This window comes from Colletotrichum gloeosporioides (genome assembly GCF_011800055.1).
Source record: "Colletotrichum gloeosporioides strain Lc1 chromosome Unknown consensus_5, whole genome shotgun sequence".
Lineage (NCBI taxonomy): Eukaryota > Fungi > Ascomycota > Sordariomycetes > Glomerellales > Glomerellaceae > Colletotrichum > Colletotrichum gloeosporioides.
The window spans coordinates 110,103-133,008 of NW_025544650.1; the positions used below are offsets into that span (position 1 = coordinate 110,103).

The window sequence follows — 22,906 nt, forward strand, 5'->3', positions numbered from 1 at the left end:
ACCTCCCATCCCCACTATCACGTACTCAGACCTCGATACATTCCTATCTGGGGCTCACTGTCTCTAAACTCTGGTGTGTATTGATGACACTATTTCCCCATTCTGTGAGGATTGCCCTGCCCATCACTCTTTAGGGGCGTCATCTTCATCTCCGTCGCCCTCCGTTCCACGATATAACTTTGGTCGAGCCGCTCGTCTGTGGAACGTTTCTATAATCCCATCATTCTTCATCATCTATTCCACCCGCCAACTCGCTCCCTCTTCAGTCGACCACGCCCTCGACCGAATTTCACAAACGGAGCGCAATAACAACAACCGCCCAGCAACCACATACTCTACAACATCACAGGCACAATGATGTCGCAAATGTGGCAGCACGAGCAGGACCACTCCATGGATGGTATCATGGACTCCTTCCACACCGAGGCCAGCTTCGGCTTCGACGGTGCCATGTCCGTCGGCACTACAACACCAAGCTTCTCCGCCGCCTCGTCCGTCTACGATCCCAACGGGCCCTTCACCCCCCGCTCCGGCCGCTCTACACCTCACGACCAGAGCTCATCATCGCAGTCCACCATCGACTTCGACTCCTCCTTCTCCGCCCACAGCTCCTTCAGCTTCGACCATGCCTCAACACCAGACAAGAGCTACTTCCCCAAGCCCGACAAGGTCGAGATGGGCATGCCCATGCAGTATGCGCAGTCCGCCATCCCCCTCACGCCGTCGAGGAGGCAGAGCGCCGGCTACGGCAGCATGGACCATCTCGACTACAACACCATGCTCCACGTCACGCTCAACTCCCACTGCGTACCGGGCATGTCCTCGCCGCACCACCACAACCACCAGCAGCACCACCACCAGGAGCCGCAATACTCTCTCGCGCAAGACCTCCACTCCTCCCCCTTCGTGATGCCCACGCCGCACCGCCAGCTCACCAGCTCGACGCCGAGCAACGTCCACCAGAGCATCTGGAGCTGCAGCAGCGAGAGCCCCATCATGATGTTCGGCAGCGATGCCACGCCCTCCACCTCCCCCCTCCAGGCCATGGGCGCCGTCAAGCGCGAGACCACCCACTCCCCGTCACCCCTCCGCTCCTCCCCCACCAGCGTCGCCGCCTCCGCCTACCGCAGCGCCCACAGCCACGGCTCTCGCCGCCAGATCTTCGCCGAGGTCCAGCGCAAGACCCTGGCCCTGCAGAAGAACCAGAACGACATGGAGGCGCTGAGGCAGCTGCGTTCCATCCAGGTCAACCAGGACGGCTCCGTCCTCGACTGCGGCTCGGTGAAGGTGCGCCACGTTGCGCCCAGGAGGGAACGCTGCACCTACCCCGACTGCACCAAGACCTTTAAGCGCAAGGAGCATCTCAAGCGTCACTTCAAGGCGTGAGTTCATCATCACATGAGACCTTAAACACAGCCAACTAACAATCTCACCAGTACGCACGAGAAGGAGGTCGAGCTCTACACATGTCCCGCAACAAATTGCAACCATGTGTTCAAGGAGCGCCGGGACAACTTCGTCTCGCACCTGCTCCTCCACAAGCAGGGCAAGTCCAGCAGGACGCCGTACAACGAGAAGGCCGCCAAGCTCTACGACGAGATGTGCCTGCAGAGCAAGAGCCGCAAGCGCGTCAAGACCGGCAGCGGCAGCTCCAGCTCCAGCTCCAGCTCCAGCAGCAAGAACTGAGGTCGAGTGCGCCTGGCGCGGCTGTGAGACACGCAGGCCCGGGGGCTTGCGCTGCGGCCGAGAAAGAGGAGAGGGGACCTGCCAAGACGCGGGATGGCAGCAAAATTACGGCCGTTCAACCTCGCTATCCTTTGCGAGACAGGGCTGCTGCGCCTGGCACGCCACGCTGCGTGCTTCCTCCCCATCCTTGCAACGACATGACATGGGGGAGTTGGGGGCCCCGGGTGCCTTTGACCGCACCAACCAACCAACCAACAAACTGTTAAACAACAAAGTCACACAAAAAATTCTTAACCTGTAATAACTTTTCATGTTCCGTTGCACCAACCAAAACCAAGTTTTTGATTCCCGCGGGAGGCGTTCGTCAAGGAAATTGTCTGCATATTTTACATTGTTTCAGAGTTGGGAAGGGGGGGTCAGTTGGAAGGCAGGATGCTTTTGCTTTATCAGAGGTTTTATGGTGGCATCGGTTCTTTTTTACTACTACGCAACGACGTTACATGCATTCTTTTCTACGATTTACTCGACAAAACCACACACACAAAAGACGAGACACACATATTTTTATCATCAGACACAAAAACCTTTGTTCGGAATTGGAGACAAAAAAGATGTGAGAAAGATTGAAGGTGGGAGAGGAGGACTGCGGATTAGGGTGGTGCAAAGGCGCGAATTCCTGGGAGGAGAGGCCAACTTGTTTGTCTTAGTCTACCGTGGCGGCGGGATTCTGAAAGTCAACGGCGAAAAAATGGATCGGGAGGGGGCGGCAGATGACAGCTGAATGATGATGTTGCCCATCTGAGATCTCTCTTGATACACTGTACTACTCTGTACTGGCGAGGATACGAAGATCACTTTTTTTGCGATGCAGGCACGAGTGGAAGATTAGACAGATTGCTACACCATGAAGAGACAGCAAGAAGAGAGATAGCTGAGAACCGAAATCAAAACAGGACACATGCATGAGCGGGTCTTCCGCTATCGCAGTCACAAAAGATTTCAATGCACATTATTTGGAAGCAAAACAGCGAAAAACATCAAACGTTTGGTCATTTCTCTCGTGCGTTAGTCCCGTCTGCAGCTTGTTGAGGAAAAGCAGAACGACGCAGGTTCGCAGCACGCCGCGCAGGTCGCAGACGCAATCTTGGTTCAGCTTGCATCGTGCATGCCCTCTTCGGCCGTTTGGGAAATCGCAGTGGGGCCATGATTGGCGCAAGTACCGAGGCGTTCCCGATCTGGGCCTTCTTTTGCCTTTGCAAAGTAGCATCACTAATTCTCTCTCCCCCCTCCCCATCGTGCCTTGCGCGGTAGCATTCTTGGAGGGCCCTATCGACGAGCACTAAGCTGAGGTGAACCCTCCTCTCGAGGCTCATCTCGGCAGGTCCCTGTGCTGATCCCGACCGAGCGTGCGAGTTTAGGGTGCTGGCTGCTCCACTCACGCGCGTAAGGTGGATGGGAATAAAAGCTGGTTCGGTTGACATGCCTGTCTCAGATTCGGCGAAGACGCCGTGAGGGACGACTGCCATGGAACGTCCCTGTATATGAGGACAGCTGTACTGGTAGGTTCCGAGCCGTTCATCTCATCTCCGCTCAGATTGTGACTGTGCTCCATTATGTTAATCCAGAGGCGGAAAGGGTTCGTTCAACGGGCGCGGTTCAGGCCGTCCAGGGCCGTTTTTGTGAGCGATGTGGGCTCGGGAAAAGCTTCCGTGGTCCTTTTGGGCCCCCCTGTGAGCAACGAATGGGGGAAGATGGGCTGGATCACGGGACGAGGCGGATGGAGCCAGAGGGGCGCGCGAAGGGGACAGGGGCGATATCGCTGGAATCTAGGGGCTCGGTGGGAGATGGCCGAACGGCGACGATGATGGCATGGCAGGGGGTTGTGCATCAGGGGCAGGGGCGAAAATGCGAGATGGTGCGATGGGCAAAAGCCAGACTGCAGACGCCGGCAATTAGGGGACAGATGGGATATCGGAGAAGAGTTGGAAAAATCTCCGTCTGGCTTGTCTTGAAGGGGTTTGGTGATCGGGGGAAAGGCGGCGGCCGAGGGTGGATGCCGTGTAACCGCCAAACGTCGTCGCGGTTCTGGCGCTGTGAGCGAAGTTTTTGTCTTTCTGTTTCTGATATTTCACCACTGCCTAGTTCTACATAGTCTTTTTTGGTCGTCTGTCTACATCGGTCGTCGAAGTGACCGCTGTCCTTGGTAATAGCCGATCTCGGTCTTGTCACTTTGTAAGCCCCAAATTAGGTTTGGTGTGCATCTCGTTTCCTTGTTTATCTGAGCTGTCAATATCAGTCATAAATGATGGAAAGATTGGGCGACTTACAATCAGGCCATCATGTAGCATCTTCCAATCTAACCAACGCTCGGATCTGAGTCTTCATTGAACTCTGAAGAATGGATGATCCCATACGGCGTCGATCTTGGCCGGTAGCTCGGCATGCAACCAGGCGGAGGATTTTTTTCTTTGCTGAGATGCAACTATTGAGTGTACGTTTCAGGTTATGGCTTTGTTGTGTTCGTTTCGTCGCACAGCAGGAGATGCAGCTGATCGAATGCGGGCAGCTGCGCCATCTGGTTTGCCTGCTGCAGCTGCCCATCCTCGAACGCAGGGGTGACCGTTCCCGAGGCCTAGGTTGCAACGGTGACAATCACGTTATGCTACCAGTCGGGGATTTGTTAATTGAGCTGCTGATCGTAACAAACATGTTTCGATGTTTCTTTACGGATGTTTCCTGCGTCTTTCATTTACTTCAAACAACAGTTGTTCTCGGCCGGAGCCATACGGTGGCACGCCATATGAAAAGAAAACAGTCGCCTTTACTTTGCATACCCGCAAAGCAAACAAATGCACGAGTTGAACGGCAAGACCGAGATTCAGCTTATGTTAGCTGTATCCGTAGATGGTGGCTATACACTAGGCTGCAAGATATCGTCTTGGAAAATATCGAGAGCATGGATGTGAGCGGAATTCCGCCATCGATGATCTGCTTACGCTCGGTCGTGATGATTGCCATCATAACAGGGTATACAAGCTTGGCGATTGCTTGTTCCAGCTGAATGAGTGGATGAATTAAGGTGCGGTGTTGATGTGATTGACAGTTGACGGGGGGCCGAAGCGCAAACCTTCCCCAAAGCAAGGCTTCAAAGCCGAGGAGTGCGCCGTGCGCTGATGTGGGACGCGCCGGCGCTCGGCCGGCGACACGGGTAGCGGAGCTTTGGGTGGATTGGTCCGGGGAAGCCGTCATATGGGGCTCGGTGGGTCCCGGAGGCGCCATTAGCGCCGAAGCAGCCTCCCGACCCCGGCTCGTGTCACTTCTCTTATTCCGTTTCAGCTGGCAACTGTATTTGAAGGAAGAGATTATTGATTATCGCGTCTAGGCAACCTCTAATGGCTTGCTAGCAAACGGGGAAGGCTGGCGGATGTGGCGTAACTGTTCAAGCCTCCGGTCATTATGTAATCCAGCAGAAGCGGCGGCAAGCCCATCCTGGCCCCCACGGAGCCTGTTCCCCATCATTTCCGTCACATTGTTTATTCGTGTGCAAAGCAATTCAATACGTACGGACGAACCGCGTGGAGATGCACCTCACGCCCTCAGCTTCGGCCGGGATGCCTGACGTCAAGCAGCAGCCAACACTCAACATGAGGCGACAGAAGCAATCGGGCGGCCCAGCAAGCCTCGTTGCCTGCTTCACCTGTCCGTAGACAGGTGTGGTGCGCCCGGACTGTGTCTGTCTTGTCAATCTGTCAATCCGACTGGCAACGGCGTCCGTCCGTCACTGTCGTTGGGCAAACACACGTTGGACACGTGCGACGGTGCCACCACCTCGTCAATTCGTCTCATCGTCCGATCGCCTGCGCTTACTTGAACCACCAACACCACCATCTCATCCCAACAGCACCGACGACAGACGACAAACGACAAACGCGGGGCCCCTCGGTTAAATCGCCATTTCGTCGTCATTCTGGCACATCGTCGCTCACTGGAACGAGACCTGCATCATTCGCATTTCTTTCACCACCCGCGTTTCTCGCGCCACTTTCTTTTTTTTCTTGCTGCACAGTAAGGTACTGTTCGGCTCGCGGGCATTTCCTGCATGGCAGCAGCAGTCGAGGTCGCCGCATCCTCGTCGACGTCTCCATCGTCGTCTCTATCGCCATCCGTCACTGTCCGTCGTCATTTGCCATCGTCCGCCATCGTCCGCCATCGCCCACCATCATCAACCAGTGGAGGATCATCCGCTGTAACGCATCGTCCGCCGACAAGCTGTTTCATCAGGCGACAATGGCCCAAGACACCCAATTGCCATCGTACCAGGATGCTGTCAGCAGGCTCGACTGGCTTGAGCTTGTCGCACCATACGTTGAGTACAAGGACTTCTCCAGCCTTTGCTCTGTGAGCAGGCATTTTTATGCAATATTCGCTCCCCGCCTCTGGAACGACCCGTTGGTTGCCGTCCGCCGATTGGGACTGGATCCCAGCGACGACCTTAGCTGGTACCTCACTTTTGCTTTCGATCGCGTGCAGCACATTAGACAGTCTACCCTGTCCCTCATCACCACCCTTGACTTCCGTGTGTTCGCCAAGGACACCGCCCACTTCCACAATACCAACAGGACAATACCAGAGACCCTGCGTTTATTACCTAGAGTACTTCCAAACCTTCGGTGTATTTTGTTGGACGGTCACACCGAGGCCGACCCGGCCACTTTGAATGCGGCCCCAAATTCGGGGGCGAAGCCCCCGCTGTTGGTGCTGAGCATGGCGCACTGCGAGGCACAGCTGCCGTCGGCTTTTTTCACCTCCAACGTCCTCCAACACCTCGTCTATCTTGATGCATCCGGTCTTCCGGGCTCCCTGCAGCCGCTGTTGGCGGCAGCTCACGGACGTCGCCATCTGTGCCATCTGAAGGTCCTCAAAGCAAGACGTCGGGAGATCAACGACGGGCTTGCTTTGCAGCTTTTCCAAGCTTTCAAAGGCAGACTGTGGAGCTTAGACCTCAGTGAGAACAACATTACCGATGCAATCATTGACGAGTTCGTCGCATTTTGCTTCAATAGTCCCTCGTTACGGTCTCAGTCCCGGTTCATGGCGGAAGGTAAACTGTCATCCGACGGCCACGGTAATGACTCCCACGGCAGATTCGTCTCTATCCATGAGTCTGACTGGAGCGGCACCTTCAAACACCCGGAGCGACACTTCGTCGATGCCCCAGTGTACTCCGCCGATGCGACTCGGGACCTGCAGGAGGACGAAGCAGTCCGGCCCAATGGCAGTGCGCCATTAAGGCGAGACATCGCGGATCACGTTAAGGCCGCACTCGCAGGAAGTATGGATCGGCCGGTACCTGCTTGGGCCGAGGTGCCGCATCTCGACGTCTGCACTGCGCCCGCCGGGATCACGCATCTGCACATCTCAGACACGCATATCACCTCTGCAGGCGTTGAGAGGTTGATCAGAAGCTCCCAAGGCCAGCTCGAAGAGCTGTCTTGCGATGGCCTGGCCTTCCAACCCGTGCAGCGATCTGATGCGAGGCAGTCGCTCCCATGGCCAAAGGACGTGCGGCTATCCGGTGTCTTGGGTTGCTCGCACGTGTTCCGACCTGTGTTCTCGTCCAATCTGAGGGCTCTTCGGGTTCACCATTCGCTTGTTACCCAGATACCAACACTGGAGGTAGAGGCCTTCTCAAAAATGGCGTGCAACTGGCTGGCGGAGACCACCGTCCGGGAAAGGTCCGAAATGGCCTTCTCTCAGGCGTTTGAGCCAGATATGAACCCCCGACTGACATCGCTTACCTTGACTAATATCCCCCGCCGGTCAAATGGGCCTGTAATTGAGATCTTGGTGCATTTCCTAAAACTTTTGGGTTTACAAGAGCGGGCAATACAAGAGACGTCGTCGTCGTTGTCGGTGTCCATGTCCTCCACTCGGCGTTGCCCTGCACTGCTCCGCGGCGTCCGCCATCTTCGTCTCGAATTTGAGGCTGAATCAACAGAGGACTCCGCAGGGTTCTCGACATCAGACGACCTAGATGCCGGGGATCTTCTGGACGGAGGCGAGTGCTTCAGCTTTTTCAGCGACGAGCTGCATCAGCCCCGCCCCCAAAACGCCACCAAAAAGCAAGCGGCAGACGTCGAGGCCACTGCCATGCACCTGGCTGACCCGGCAACGGGCCGCTTTACTTTCTTTCCGTTCAGTGAGTATGAGGGTGAATACATGGACTTTCCCGATACATGGCATGGGCAATCTTTCCAACGAAAAGTCTGGATTGGACCCGGTGTGCCGGCTCCCGCCGCAGTTAATGAGTATATGAAGTTAGTACAACACTCAGTGCTCAGAACCAGAGTCGGTCCCGCAACACCTGACCACATCAAGGCGGGGGTTCCACCGGGCGCACTGCTCTTCCATGCCGCGTGGGACGCTATTGTCATGCCACCGGAGCTGAAGCCTCCGAAGCCCGCAGAACTCCACGGAATGCGGGATGTTCTGGAGGCGATAAAGAAATTCCGGCTCGAGAGCAGGGCTGAATACGAGGCAGCAAAGAAGGCGGCCGTTGAAGGCATGGCTGGAGTTAGCAGACCTCTCCAGCATTCCTTTTGGTCCGGAAAGCTCGAAGTTTCTATTCAGCAGAGCGTGGCACACTATCGAGCGCCAAATTACTGGCGGTAGCAGCTTTCAATGTTCAAATGTCTCTTTCGCAACGTTTTGTTTCTGACTCGTCTCTTTACGGTGGTTCAGTCCCAAAGCATTTTGGTCATTTGTGATATATACGTTGTTTTGGAATAAGTATGAACAGGAAAGAAGAAGGGGATCCAGCTTCTCAAAGACACTAATGCCAAATCCGCATGTCTGTCTCAGCTTGCGCAGAACTCCACAACTAACCAACTGACAGCTCATCCGCACTAGCGTTCGCGAGCTGACCTAAGCCCACACTCACACTCACTCAGTTGAGGACCGCAGTGTACGCCGAGGTGGTGAAGACGGCGTTTGAGCCGACGAAGGGCTCGGTGCCGGCGCCGATGCTCTGCAGGATCTGGGAGGAGGGCAGGCCCTGGCTGTTGATGAGGTAGGTGACGAAGGCCTTGAGGTCGCCGCTGAAGCTCTGGACGTTGCTGGGGGCGACGAAGCTGAAGACGGTCATCTGGCCGTTGGTGCCCTTGTACAGGTTCCAGGTGCGGCCGGCGACGGTGGGGGTGGCGATGGTGCTGCCGGTGGCGGAGATGGGGCCCGCGCCGCCGAGGGAGCCGAGCCAGATCATGATCTCGTACTGCGCGGAGCCGGAGGCCGTGGAGGAGGTGAAGAGGTCGTAGGCGACGTTGGCGACGAGGCCGCTTCCGGAGTAGCTTTGTGTTGTCATGTTAGCATTTTCCTCTCATTTCGACGGTTAGGGGATGGCAAGGGGATTTTGATCACGTACCTCCAGTTCCAGGTCGACGGGATGCTGCCGATGGAGCTCAACGCCTTCTTGGTGATGCTGACGACGGCGTTGGCGTACGACTTGACGTTGTACTGGCCGCCGGACCAGCTCCACTTGGTAGACCAGACCAGGTTGCTGCCGGACAGGCCGGTCAGGGTGGTGCACTGGCTGCCGGTGCCGGAGGACATGCCCCAGAGGTTGTTGTAGACGGTGTAGGTGCCGGTAACGGCGGAGTCCCACTGGCCGCAGTAGGTCGACGCGCGCTTCTCGACGGTGGGTGTCGGCGTGGCGAGGGCCGCAAGGGGCATGAGGGCGAGGATGGCGGAAAACTTCATTGTGACGGGACTCGGGACTGGGAGTGTGGGGCCGGGTGCGGGATCAGAGACGGGCTTAGGGCAGAGATTAGATGAACTGATTCGGGCTGGAGTAGGCGATTACACGATATCGATGGCCATCATATTTATACATATGTCAAAGGTCGGATGTGCGATGATTTGTTTTGAGTTTCTTGACGATAATAGAACAAGCTCCATCACTCATGTATTTTCCCGTCAGCCGGCTTCAATTCAATCCATGTGGAAGACCCCGTTCATCCGCGCGAATGGTTACACTGATTTCATAGCTCCCATTCAGAAAGGTAACCTACCTTCCGTAAAGACCCCAGAAGGGGAGGTCACGAGAGATCTAACATGTCAGGGGCTGACAGCTTATTTACCTGGGGCAACGATGATCATGCCCTCTCCTGATTTAACGTCCCTGTCGGCGGCAATTCGACAGCACAGTCACATCTGAGCTAGCACTAATTCTCGTGTGCGATTGGCGGCTCCGGGGGTGCTGTCGGGAACCGGAAGACGGGGCACACATGTTGCGGGGATTTGTCGAAACCACGAATCAGGGGAACCCGGGTGTTGGGGAGACGGCAGGAGAATCACAAGTGACGCGATATGCTCGGTAGCTCTTCCTCGTATCATCCAACTCAAATTCGACCACTCATTCACGCTGTGCTAAAGAATCTATGTGGACTATATCTCAAAGTTCCCATTTTGCAGTCTAGATGTCATTCAAAGTTCGGAATAATTGACAGAATCTTCACCAAAGCCAAGGCTTGAATTTCCTGGTACTGCCGACATAGCTTGGCGCATCCACTGATTCCACTCTCATGAATCTCTGCGTCGACGGGATTCACGGGATATTTCCTTGCCCTGGTACTGGAACTGGGACTGCCGGCGAATGCGGGGTTGACTGCCGCATCCGCACCCCGGACTCCGACCTGGATGGTGGGGTAGCAGGCGGGATCAAACCTCTGGGATTGGAGGGAATGAAGAAGACCGTCAGTTTTGGGAAGCGCAGCGGAGAGTTGTGCGAATTGAGCCCTCTGTTCACATGGATCATTTACTTGACTGCGTTGCTCTTCGCCTGACAGCTCAACGGTATGGAATTTCACAGACACATTGATCATCCGTTGCCGGCTACTCCAGGCGGATGGGCTTCGGGGTTAGTCCCGGAGTCTGGCTGCTCCGCGCTCCGGTCCCATAAGGTAGGCAATACATTACGCACATGGTACACTCGATCGGGTCTCCCAGGCGATCTCCTGATTGACGATTTTGTCCCCGATCGGCATCGGCAACATCTCTTAGCCATTGCCTAGTGTTGGTTAGGACTCAATATTCTGTTTCAAGAGGGAGATTCAAACGAGATGGGATTCTAACTCTTCCTCACGCGCGACTCCATAATTCATTTACCGATTGACGTCACTTGCAACCAGCCAGAGAGCGAAGATGGCTCCGGGCTCATCAAGGCATTTCATGTCAGCTTAGGCTGAGAAACAAGCGACATACGGGCAACCAACGGCATCATATTCCAGCCATGAAGACTCAATTGAGATAGAAAGACATTTCCAAACAGCCTATTGTGAGTGAGCTGGCGCCATGGCTCACTTCAGCTGCTCCCCGCCGTGAGCCCTCGTGGTGAAGAAGGCCTGGCTGACAGCGCCACTCAGTCTCCAGTTCTTCCCAAAACCTTCCGAATGGGAAGATGCAAAGGAGAACCCTCGCGGAGGAAATATTCACTGAATTGTGAGATTGTGATAATTGACAAAGGCTGCGATAATTGGGTTTTTTTTTTACCCCTCCAGGCGTTCTTCGTTAGCATGGCGATGGCCATGACGGCGTCGAGAACTCAGTAACTCTCCCATGTTTGGTTTTTCCACACGCTTGTCTGCTAGCCTCGGGGTGGAAGCCTCTGAGAGGAATGGTTTTACATCGCCAGTTTTTTTTTTTTCTTGGTCTTCGTATCTGCGCTTCGCGTGGCCAGCGGTTCTTACGGATATGAGATGTGAGCTGGGAAGGGTCATCCACCATGGCTGGGTAGATTACGCCATTTGGAGGGAAGACGCCAGTGAACATTGAACGCCTCCCAAGAGCTTGAGGGCGCCAGGGCCCAGCGACCCCCCGGGGGACGCGTCTGTTGGTGACCCTTTTCCCACAATCTTGGGACGATCGACCCCGAACCTGGCAATTGTCTTGGATGCATGTCTAGCCTTTGTCCTTGGGCCTTCCTTGCCCCTGGCCCGCGGACGTGCGTCGTGCCTGGCATCTGGTGGAGCCGGTCCCCGACGCGTCGCGACGGGGTCCACGATGACAAGTTAGCGATAGTGGTGATGGTTGGGCGAGGACAAGGGGGGGCGTGTTGGTACTTAGCGGCGGGTTCAGCTGAGTAGCGCGGCCGGGAGAACGGACGCAACTCTAATCCGAAGACATTGCTTTTCGTGAGCCCGGGGCGTGTGAGATTGTTGACTCTGAACTCGTGTCTTTCGTAAACGCACAGGAGAGGGTTTGTGTAGGCACTAGGCTTCCGGGACGAGGATACGAAACCCCGAGGAATGGGATTTGAGTTGTTGTGAATCCCTGAGGGCAACTCAACACCACACTGTCTCATCTGGCGTGCGTTCCCGATCGGAGCTGTCCATGGGTGGGAAGCCTTAGGCAGGATTAGACGGAAAAGGTTCCACGTGCTTGGGACCATGTGCAGTGAAGTCGAGGAGGCTCAAATTGCCCAGAAGGCAGAGATGAAAGGGTGGTGCAGGTGAAGTCACACTGTGGCAGGGGTCGAAAGGAGACGGACTGAGACACTAGAGGTGAGCCGGCCGGGACGGCTTTTGCGGGCCTGTCTGGGCCAGGCGCGGATTGGACAGACCGAGGAACGGGCACTATCGGGGAATGAGACGTGGTAAATCGCGCGGGCGGGAGCCTAAAGGCCCAGCGTTGAATGTGTGTGTGTGTGTGTGTGTGTGTGTGTGTGTGTTTCTCGGTGGCTTGGCTCTCATAACGGGCTAGACTTGGCCTGTTTGATGTGTGTGTCTATCTTGACATTCTCTACCCACGATTCAGTAGATTCGGGGTCGAGACAAAATGGACTGGCATGTGTCGGATGAGGCACTTGCAAAGTTCTACTAGTTCTCTTGTCCGGCTTGTTCCCATTGTTTTCCACGGGGGCTAGGCGTGGTTCGGGCGAGCTGACCACGCGTCTTGATGCTGGGAAGAATGCAATGTTTGAGAAACGCCTTCAAGGGGAGTTTCATGAAAGACTTTGTGACGATGGAGGGCGGAAGGCGGATGGAGAACTTTCAAACGTGTCGCCGAATACCTTGTTGATCTTCGATATCTCAGACGACGATCTCATAAGGCCGTACGGCTGTGCGGATGGGGAAACGGAAATGAGGCTTGATACCTGTGTCTTGTGGCGTCCTTGACGTGCGTGATATCTCTGCACAACCCTTCATGCCCCGTCTTGCATGTGGGCTTGCTTACGGGCGCTGTCCGGATTCTCAGTACATGCATGTCTCTCCCCGATATCTGCAGGTCGACACATTGGGAAAACTACAACTGCGTTTGGAGGTTAGTCTCGCTGCCTCCAGGGACGAGGCTACGGAGCGCCACTAGGGTATGCAGGAAGATAGGATCCGGGGAATGTTGCAGGTGTGTGAGTGGGCGTGGTGGGCGTGCGTGAGAGTCGCGTTCTGGGGGGGAAAAGACTTTCCAGTTCCCCTTCCTCGGTCTTGGATTCTGCGACAGGTCGGTTTTCATGGGTGGTTTGCTGCTTTCCGGCCCCCACTTGAACTGAGATCCATGCTTGCGAGGGGTCCCCAAATGACTAACGGCCTTGTCCTGGGTTTTTGTGGTTTCTGTCTTTGGCAGCCAGAGGTATTTGCGATTGGTGCATTAGCGCCTCCCAGCTGAGCAGCCCGCAGGACTCTTGCAGCCCTCGATCGAGATCTCGATGACGACGGGCTGGTGCTCCGGGCGTTGGTGCCGGGTACCTGAGTTCGTAGCAGCGGCTGAAGTCCGAGGAGGCCTATGGCTGTCGCCGAAGACCTCAGCCCCTGTTCGGGGATCGATGAGCAGGGAAAGATGCCCCCAGTTTCGACATGTTGGCTATCAACTTGGCATAAGAGAGTGCTGGAATGTCAGGTCTTCATTGATGCCCGTCAAGTCTCACGAGCAAGCCTTAGTCCACTTGCGGCGCCCGCCGTTCTCCGTCTACTTTCTCGCGGAATGAGGCAGGTGAAATCCGGTGACGGTGGAAACCAAGGCTCTTGTGCACCCCCCCAAATAAGTTATCGGCAGGAGCGGAAGTTCAGGAACTGAAATGAGGGATTGTCACATCGCGGTCCTAATCACATCCCAAGCCAAAGGTTTTGTTCCATCAGGCAGTTCTTGTCCTGCAATGCAACCGCACCATGGTGACTGATAGACCATGATGTAATCTTCTGGTCTGTTCCTTTAAGAAGCATGGGAGAGCACTTTTGAAGAAGCAGCTGTAATGTTTGTAGACTGCTATAGAACTTTTATCCTCGCAGTTTCTGTCTTAATGTTTTGAGATATAGTACTCCAGAGTCCAGATAATGTAGTTATAGACAGTGATCGAGTTCTGGAGATCTGACTTCACCCATTTGACGACCGCGACTCTCTGCTGATTAGCGGGCAATCTTGTCGTATTATACCTGCTTGAAAAATATCTCTCCAGTAAACAAATCGAAGAAGCCAATCAACGGTCATGCTGCTGCTGAAAGTTGACCTGGATATCAAGGGATAGAGCGTGTTGTTTTGAAGGTCTCGTGAAATAACTCGAGTTTGACGGCGAGTTGAGAGTACAGATGATCCGTTCGACGGATTCATCTCTCATCAATTTGCCCTGATAAACCTTTCTTCACCGCTGTGTCCAAATGATTTCGTCCCAAGAACCCCGCTCGTTGTTTCGTTGGAACAAACGACCATTGTGGAACCGGAAAAGGCTTCCGTATTCGTAGACCAGGTGGCCAGTCTCTTCGATATCTAGTGGCGTCTCCTCAATGGTTGGATCTTCTTCAGTTATGGCGTCTACGGCTTCAGCAGCCCGAACTGGAACTTCAGGTTTGCGTACTGATAGCTTCACCTTCTTTGCTGCTATCACTGTCTGTCATGTGGATTAGCGTTATCTGGCAATCCGGTATCATTTGACCGATGCGAAAAAGGGGAGATATTCTCACCTGACCGATCAAGGCCTGAACAGCTTGTACATCTCCCACGTCGCAATCCACGTAGCGGACTGACTCCAGTGCTTCAGCCAATTTTCTTCCACGAACGGAGGATGCTGCAAACTTGGCAAGATCTTCATCCCGAATTTTCTCATCACGCCCTTCATGAGTGCCGACGATGATATATGGAACACCAGGAAAGATCCCAGAGATCTCCGGTACCCAACGTTCCCCGACTGATTGAAACTGGGTATCGGAGTATTTTCGCGAAAGAAATAGGAAGACGTCTGCTTCCGAACATGTCATATTCATGAGAGAAGAATAATCCTCCACTCCAGTCGTATCGTGAAGCTCGAGGTCAACATAAATGTCATTCAATCTGATGAGCGTCAGCTGAAGTCGCAATAGCTTGCTTCCTGGAAGCAAAGTTCATTATTCCAAAAACATACCTCACAGTGCTTCGCGAGCAATCAGACCCCTTTGGGATGTCTGCATGTGCTGCAACTGGGGCATCGCCCATGAAAGTGTGAATCATCTTGCTTTTCAAAGCGTTCGAGTCCCCTATCACGACCACTCTGCATGAAAATGAGCCGAATCTCATCCCAAGGTTGATATCTAAACTCACTTTACTTTTGGCAAGACTTTCGATGACTCCATATTTGGCACTCTTCTTACTACAGGGATCTCAGGAGTCTCCACGGAGGTTGATATAAAACTTCGTATAGAAGTCTGTCGGTTCCAAGCCATTGCAGGCCTCGGGTACGATGTGTTTTGGATTGTAGCCCCCCTTAACTTACCCTGCGGGCGTACAGGAAGAGCTTGATCCATGAACATGGCGGAGAAGGTTGACCCTGGGGCAACCAAGTGTATGTCATTAAGGGTGATGGGTAGGCGGAAGGCAGAAACGACTGAGATGTCATTTAGACTGAGACCGGAGAGCATGCTCCACGCATTTGTGGGCGCAGTTGACGTTGTGTAAGATACGTCGCACTGATTCGAGTGAGAACGACTGTACACTCTCGACCTTTGAAGAGCAATCTCAAAGTCCCATCTTGCAAAATCAACTTGTCTCGAAGACATGGACGACGATGGCCTGGCTCTTGAAAATGGTAACGAAGTCATACTGCGTAGTGAGCGGCGACTGGACATGATTGACATTGCGTCATCCATGAACTTGACGGATCGAACATCTAAAGGACCTCGGTCTTCCATAAGCCGCAAATGTTGGCCGAGAGTTCTGTTCTGCTCGAGGACCTGCTCCATCTTGACAAGCATCTCATCGTAACAGCGAAGCGCCTCAGCGTTGGAGTGGCTACAAAATAGTCAGCCTCGTCATGTAAACGGAAAGAGATTTGATTGAACGATGCCTTTGGAGAACGCTGACGATTAACGTTAGCGACGCCTTTTGAGACTCTAATCGAGGTAAAAGACTCAAGACCCTCTTCTCGTTCCAAACCCATCGCAACCGATACCGGAAGCCATCCTTCTGGCAAACGAGCGATTCAAGCTTTGAGAGGGTAAAGACTGCATTCGTAATGATAATAGCGAGATGCTCTAGTTGAATCAATCCTTTTCGAGATGCTGAAAGATGATGAAGCGAGTCTATCATGGACTGAACGGAAGACAATGCCAGCTTGATCTCCCCAACGGCCTCCAGTGTTGCCGCTGCCGACTGTGGCGCATTTGCAGTGCTGTCGATGAACCCGGATACAACGGTGTAGACCTTTCCAGCTGCAGCCAGTAGGCCTGCAATGGAGGCGGCAATGCTTAGAGGGTCTGCCATTTGGGGACTTAAGTGCCTGAATGTATAGTCAGTCAATTAACAATAGATCTACCAGCCCGCTCCGAATGTCCTTTTCTGGGGATTTAATATGCTTGACATGCAACACCCATCGCGGTGCCTTTCAGGCCAATATGCAGGGGGTAAAAGCTAGTTGCAGACCATGATACCTGGGCTGCATCGAAGACGCGCTGTCCTGCAGCCTGCTGTAGACCCTGGTTATTTGCCTAATCTCAGCGCACTTATTTCAGCTGCGCCCCGCGTTGTCAACCAGTAGAAAACACCAAAAAGCTGAAGATGAATTAGCGAGCCAGTAGGAGACAACTCGAAGATTTCTCCCCGTAAGGAAATTACACAGCCCCTTCGTTTACGCTTGAGGCGTCGGACTTGAATGGCAAGGCATCGTGAGGCAACCGCAACCCTGGCTTGCCGGTTCTCAAGGCGTTATTGGTGTATGCTGGCGAACTACCCCGACATCAGCTGATAAAAAATGCTCAACATGGAGCTTTCGACTGGGGATTGTTGATGTCTAACCGGTCGTGCGTGGTCTCGATTCTCAGTGCAGATAAGTTGCTTAACCCATCGCATTGGAAGCGTCCTCCGTTTATTTGATTTGCCGTGTTCTCCAAACTGGAACTTCAAGTTGAAGGCACATGCCAAGCCTGCCTGTCTCCGTGTCAGCCACACCTGCACCTTGAGCGCTGGCTTAGATTTCGGGGACACTCTGGGACAATTTCGCAGCAATCTTGCCGCCTTGATTATAATTACTCCAACATCGAAGCTTCCGCCTTCATCACTGTCAACTCAAGTGCGAACACTCATCTCACCGCCGTCAAGATTCGCTCATATCATGTGTCATACTTTCCATTCGTCCGGCATTTTAGTTTCGGTCGATCTGTTATGCCCCGGATGCTGGTTAGTGGTGACTGCATGCGTAGTGCTCTGGCGCGGGAGGCAGACATGAGACAGTATTTGCTTAGACTCGTTGAAAGAAATCAACAGCATTTGATAACAGGCTCTTAGCCACGCACTGCGATTATTTTGGCAATCTTTGGTATACTAAAACATCTATCAAAGTCATTAAATCTATCCAGAAAATGAAGGTGAATTCTGGCATTTCTACAGGTCAACTAGCCCAGACAAGGCTGATTTAGGGAGAGCTTGAGTGAAAGCATTGTCCGAATAAGCCCAGGTTGACACGTATACGAGTAAGTGCCCTGAGATTTAAGGCTGGAGACAAAATAAGGGACGAAGAGAGAAAGCTGCTTGTATGTTTGCATGAATTTGGCGACATGGCCGCGTCGCTTATGTAGATACAATCCGGCCATGAACAAAACCTGGCGGGACAAATCCCCGCGACCAAAGACGTTGTCGAGACCAACAGGGAATGGGTTAAATCATTCGTAGATAAATTGCTCCAAACTGAGGAAGAGTCTCAATCGCGATGGCTTGAAATATATTCTCCATCGAGTCTCCGCCGTCGATATTCTGCAACCCTTCAATCAACTCCTTGCAACTAAGCTCATTCGGCTTCATAGGGCCTTCGGCAAAGTCAGCATCTTGAAGACTTCGCATCATACCCCCTCAACGAGGCATTAGAAGATGCAGAGATTTGACATACACAACGTTCAGCACTCCGGATCTCCGTTGTCGCAGCAGACAACTTGCGTGTCCGTTCCGCGCAGGAAACAAGTGTTTGCGGGGCAACCACCGTCGTAGAAGTTGCAGTCAGCCGAGACAGTGGCCGCCCAAAAGAGAGCCGCAACAAGGGCGATAATGTGGTTGGACAGCTGCATTTTTGTTTTGGTGCGATTAAGTTCGAGATGAGGTAGTTGAGAAGACGTTCTCCAAATCTGGGATATCTCGGCGACGTGACTTTATACTTAATTCGAACGCTTTTTAGTATGGCCAAATGTTGATGCTCACTTTCGGCGTAGCCGACGCCAGTGACTGAACATTCAAAGGCTATGTTTACTCATCACGGCGTAGCTGGGTCTTTTGCGAAAGCGAAGGTTTGGATTATACTGCTTTCAAGTATTTGCCAGGGATGATGTGCTAAGACAGGAACTGAAATGCGCTGATCTGTGTTGTGTACCTGAGCAACCTGAGTCGTACGTCATTATCTGAGCCGTTCAGAGAGCGCGGGTTAGCCAGACTACTTCTCGAGACCCAGGGGGCCCCTTAAAATAAATAAAGTTTTCTCAGTCTCGTCACAACCCTGCGGTGGAGCATGAAGGGGTTGAATTGTTAATCAATAACAACACAAGTACGCAGACAGTCTTCTTCCACAGCATGGCGAATTGATTCAATTCGAAAGACAAGATACATGCAACCGTCCTGACATTTTATCTCTTCACGCCTTCTTACTCCGCCTCGGCTTCGGGGACTTGGCCATAAGCCACATGGCTATAGCGAGTCAACATCAGCCCACCGGAGCCTACTGCATAGATCGAGGTGTAGGGGTACTTACAACTGCGTATAGCCATGGTAACGGTTAGACATCATCTCTTTTCGCACTTCGGCGAAGAGCACCTGGGCCTCCACTTGAGTCCACCCAAGGACTGAGGTAAAGAGCCTCATATTATAAGCTTCGAGCCCGTCCATGATCTGGATCACGTTCATATGCCCAAGATCTTTCAGACGCGCATCCTTCGGCCATGTGCCTATCGGAATCTTGAACATTTTGTGGCGAATGTTAACGAATCCAGCGTCTTTCAGCCAGCCCTCAAGTTGAGGGCCAGGGCATGGGTCCCGGCCTATCATCTGACAAGCCTCAAGAAACATTCTGTCCATCTTCATAGTGTAAGTATCTTCGGTGAGAGTGCCATCGTCGCAATAATAGACAATGTCCCAGTCTTGGAATTCAGCCCAACCGCCTGGATTAGTGTTCCTAAAATTCGTTGGTTAGCAGAACGGCCTTCAGAAGACGGCTGATTTAGCTGCTTACTCGAAGACATTCTTCGCCAGTTGAGGCCAGTCTGCAATTGCTCCCGCCATAGTACGGCTGAAGATGAAGTCATACTTTGGCCCGATCCAAGGGCTCTCGACGTCATCAACTTCGAATTTGACATTAGGCGGAACCCTAATCATTCAGCATGACTTGAGAAACACATGGGCGTCAAAGATAACTCACCATTCCATCTGAACGGGGCTCAGATCGTTTCCAATTACCTAGAAGTATTAGTGTCAGGAGAGTAAAAGCTCTTGAGTGCAGCGTACCTCAGCATTGGGAAACTCATCGGCAATCTGAACGGCCCCTTCGGGTTGTTAGTGGTGGTTAGAAGGGACGCGGGAGATTGACCCACAAATTCCGGTTCCGGTGCCAATATCCAGGATTCGATGGACCCGATTGGAGTCAATTGGAGCGTGATAAAGCTTCCCCTCCATCACTTTAATGAGGAAATCAGACAGAAAGTCAAGACGGTCGAGCTCGGCCTATCAGTAAATGCTAGTGTTAGAAAAGTTCGCCTGCTAACATGCTGCGCACAGGACTAAAGATGGGATCACCTCATCGTTGGGACCATAGTATGCTGAGTTGTGATTAGCAACGAAGTAGTCATACAACAGTACGACTCACCACCGTGGCGAAAGGCATGGTAGCGGCGACCATGCTCGGTAGGGTAATCGACCACGCTAGAGCTCAGCGATTTCGTATACGCGGAAACAGATCTACACAATGAGCGCATGTTGAAATCAAGAATTCCTGGACAACCTTACAATTGATCATCTGGAATTGGATTGTCTTCGTTGTCCTATACGTGCTTTGAGAAAAGGCATCAACGTTCGGGAAAGGGCGAGACAAACCTGTTCATCGACCTCAATCGGGGTTTGCTGAGCCCCGGTATCACCACCCTCATCGCGAGCCGCGTGCCCTTCAGGGGTAGAGCCTGGCACAGTGGGTGAGGCGGTCTTTGACCTTGAAGGGAGGGTCCAAGACTTTGGGGATGCTGCGTCTGCCGTCGCCTGTTCTGCTCTCGGCGAAGAGACTGCTTCTTCCGCTGCAGAGAAGGTTGCTTCTGCTTGTGGAGGAGAAGCCTTCGATGGAGAAGTTATCTCCACCGATTGCGATGGTTTGGGGGCGTCAGCCATATTTTGCTTAAATGATAAGACTCGACAACGATAGTCGTGGGAAAGGTCTCGAAAAACGGTGAATACTTGAAGAACCCGTCAAGAAGTGGGAAGAAAAGGCTAGAAAGAGGGGATCAATAGAGGGATCCAGCCAACATAAATAGGACCTGCAGTGGGTTTCCAGTATTTCCTCAAGGCCTGGTGACCTACTGTTGGTGCAAGATGCGTACATGCCCAGTATGCAGATGCACGAAGCATTTTCCTAATTAAACACACAGTACTCATAATGTCCAGGGTGTGGAGGTGATCAGTGTCTGCCAATGTGGGACCGAACCTCCAATAGGATTTGGCCCGACGATTCATCCCCAATATTCTTCGACATATGCATACTGCGTAAATCAGCACAGGCTGCGGGCCTTGTTTCCTCTTCAGATCTATTTCTCCAGTCCGAGGGCTACAGTCTACATGTTGCTTGACATGGGATAAAGAACATCACGTGGTTGTCATACAGGCATCTAAGGCATCCACGATCATTGAAGCCAGACGCGGAAGCTCATTAAATGGAAGAGAAGATTTGGTGCGTTCATTCGGCGCATATCAGCGAGTTGACTGAAAGCAGAGCCATTCGGCGCCCGTGTCCCGCATCACTGGTGGACACTAGCAACTTGACGAGAAAGTATCTGGAAAGGTGCTATTGTTTGAACCATCAGATGTTAACCATTTGCTTAACTTATAAGGTGCTAAATACTTCTATTGAAGAGCGCAATGCGAAGGAAAGATGCGGACCGCAAGTAGCGCGTCCATTATTTTGCCGCTTCAGACTTTGGTTTCTGAGCATACACGACGTGGCTGGGTATATCTTGTTTCAGCATTGTTCACTTAGTTCAGTTTGGATGAAGGACTCACAAGTTTATGTATGCATGAAATGCCCCCGTCTTCAATTCCTTGCGACACTGTGCGAGAAGCACCTGGACCTCCGCCTCGGTCCAGCCAAGAACTCCGGTGAAAAGTCTCAGATTGAAGGCCTCGAGACCATCGAGCACTTGGTGAAGGTTCATCATCCCGATGTCTTTGTAGTGGGGGTCCCTAGCCCACGGTCCAACGGGTATCGGGTATCTGTGATGGACGATGTTGACAAAGCCAGCGTCCTCGAGCCATTGCGGAATCAGGGGACCCGGCCGCGCCTCGCGACCGATGATCTTACACGCGTCAAAAAACATGTTCAGCATTTTATGCGTCTGGTGCTTCTCATTATATGAGCCGTCATCCGACCGGTACAGAAGGTCCCAGTCTTCAAATTCAGCCCAGCCTCCTGGGTTGGTATTTCTGCAGAAAGTGTGAGACTACTACATCCATAGCTATCTCAGAAGAAACTCACGCAAAGATATTGTTGACTAATTTCGGCCAGTCTGCAATAGCGCCTGCCATGGAGCGGCAGAAGATGTAGTCGTATGATCTCCTAACCCACGGACTCTCGACATCGTCGACTTCGAACTTGACGTTCGGCGGGACCCTGATAATTGGTCAGTGGGCTGATTCATTGCGACTTGAAGGGATGGACTCAAATACCAAGTCTCCTGAGTAGCACTTAAGTCGTTTCCAATAATCTGTCACACACACTGTCAGCATAGACTCGACCCTCGTGTAGGCTTGGTTATGGCTCACCTCCGCGTTAGGGAAGAACTCCGCCACTTCGATTGCCCCTGTGTCATATCATGTCAGTCTCAGATCTGAAAAAGCCGAGACAGGAAAGTTACAGACAGATCCCGGTTCCGGTGCCAATGTCAAGAATTCGGTTGGTCTTTTCTGGCTCCAAAGGTGCATAGTAGAGTTTTCCAACGGTCTTGACAATAAGCGCAGAAAGAAAGTCGAGGCGATCCAATTCTCTCTAGCATTTCGTTAGCTATTTTTGATGTATTGGGAACATTGTGAGTGGCCAGAATAAGGTTCCCACCTCGTCATTCGGGCCATAGTAAGCTATTCTAGCGTCAGCAGTAATCCCAAGTCAGCTGTCTCGATTGTGAAGTCTTACCTCCGGCGCGAAACGCATGGTATCGTCGACCATGCTCCGTTGGATAGTCAAGAACACTCGAAGTAACAGATGCAGTGTATGCCGATCTAAAACATCAACCTCGGACCACAGCGTAAAACTGAACTTTCTTACAATTGATCGTCGGTTACAATGGCAGCATCCTGGTGCCAATGTTAGAACATGGATAATGAACGGATTGACGCCAAGTATTCAACATACACCGGTGGTGTTATCAACTTCGATGTTATTATCAACTTGGGGAGCAACAGCCTCGGGTGAACCGGGCGCCGCTGGAGACGCAGTCTTGGACTTCGGGGATGCAGTCTTGGATCTTTCAGGGGACGTCGTCTTCTCCGCGGGAGGTGAACCCGTTGGCGAACGTTGGGCCTTTGACGAGTCGGCCAT

The 22,906-nt window shown here is 52.8% G+C and overlaps 5 protein-coding genes across 5 annotated transcripts; 2 read left to right on the top strand and 3 right to left on the bottom strand.

Moving 5' to 3' along the window:
• Positions 1-354: 354 nt before the first annotated feature.
• On the top strand, positions 355-1,686 carry GCG54_00003638 (uncharacterized protein; the record flags this gene model as incomplete). Its single annotated transcript, XM_045403708.1, has 2 exons — positions 355-1,382; positions 1,437-1,686. 2 exons carry the CDS (start codon positions 355-357, stop codon positions 1,684-1,686), a joined length of 1,278 nt encoding a protein of 425 aa, XP_045271048.1.
• Positions 1,687-5,973: 4,287 nt separating this feature from the next.
• GCG54_00003639 (uncharacterized protein) lies at positions 5,974-8,358 on the top strand (the record flags this gene model as incomplete). The annotated part of the gene is made up of 1 exon (XM_045403709.1): positions 5,974-8,358. The coding sequence occupies one exon, from the start codon at positions 5,974-5,976 to the stop codon at positions 8,356-8,358; it is 2,385 nt and encodes a 794-aa protein (XP_045271049.1).
• A 274-nt stretch (positions 8,359-8,632) lies between these two features.
• On the bottom strand, positions 8,633-9,441 carry GCG54_00003640 (Endoglucanase cel12C; the record flags this gene model as incomplete). Its single annotated transcript, XM_045403710.1, has 2 exons — positions 8,633-9,032; positions 9,107-9,441. 2 exons carry the CDS (start codon positions 9,439-9,441, stop codon positions 8,633-8,635), a joined length of 735 nt encoding a protein of 244 aa, XP_045271050.1.
• Positions 9,442-14,314: 4,873 nt separating this feature from the next.
• On the bottom strand, positions 14,315-16,404 carry GCG54_00003641 (uncharacterized protein; the record flags this gene model as incomplete). The annotated part of the gene is made up of 4 exons (XM_045403711.1): positions 14,315-14,560; positions 14,634-15,037; positions 15,419-15,933; positions 16,094-16,404. 4 exons carry the CDS (start codon positions 16,402-16,404, stop codon positions 14,315-14,317), a joined length of 1,476 nt encoding a protein of 491 aa, XP_045271051.1.
• Positions 16,405-18,764: 2,360 nt separating this feature from the next.
• Positions 18,765-22,906, bottom strand: GCG54_00003642 (Secondary metabolism regulator LAE1; the record flags this gene model as incomplete). The annotated part of the gene is given in 17 exon segments (XM_045403712.1): positions 18,765-18,807; positions 18,872-19,291; positions 19,349-19,483; positions 19,535-19,572; positions 19,621-19,658; positions 19,707-19,836; positions 19,909-19,931; positions 19,979-20,104; positions 20,160-20,374; positions 21,376-21,795; positions 21,848-21,982; positions 22,039-22,076; positions 22,135-22,172; positions 22,231-22,357; positions 22,502-22,619; positions 22,634-22,662; positions 22,721-22,906. The coding sequence occupies 17 exon segments, from the start codon at positions 22,904-22,906 to the stop codon at positions 18,765-18,767; spliced, it is 2,259 nt and encodes a 752-aa protein (XP_045271052.1).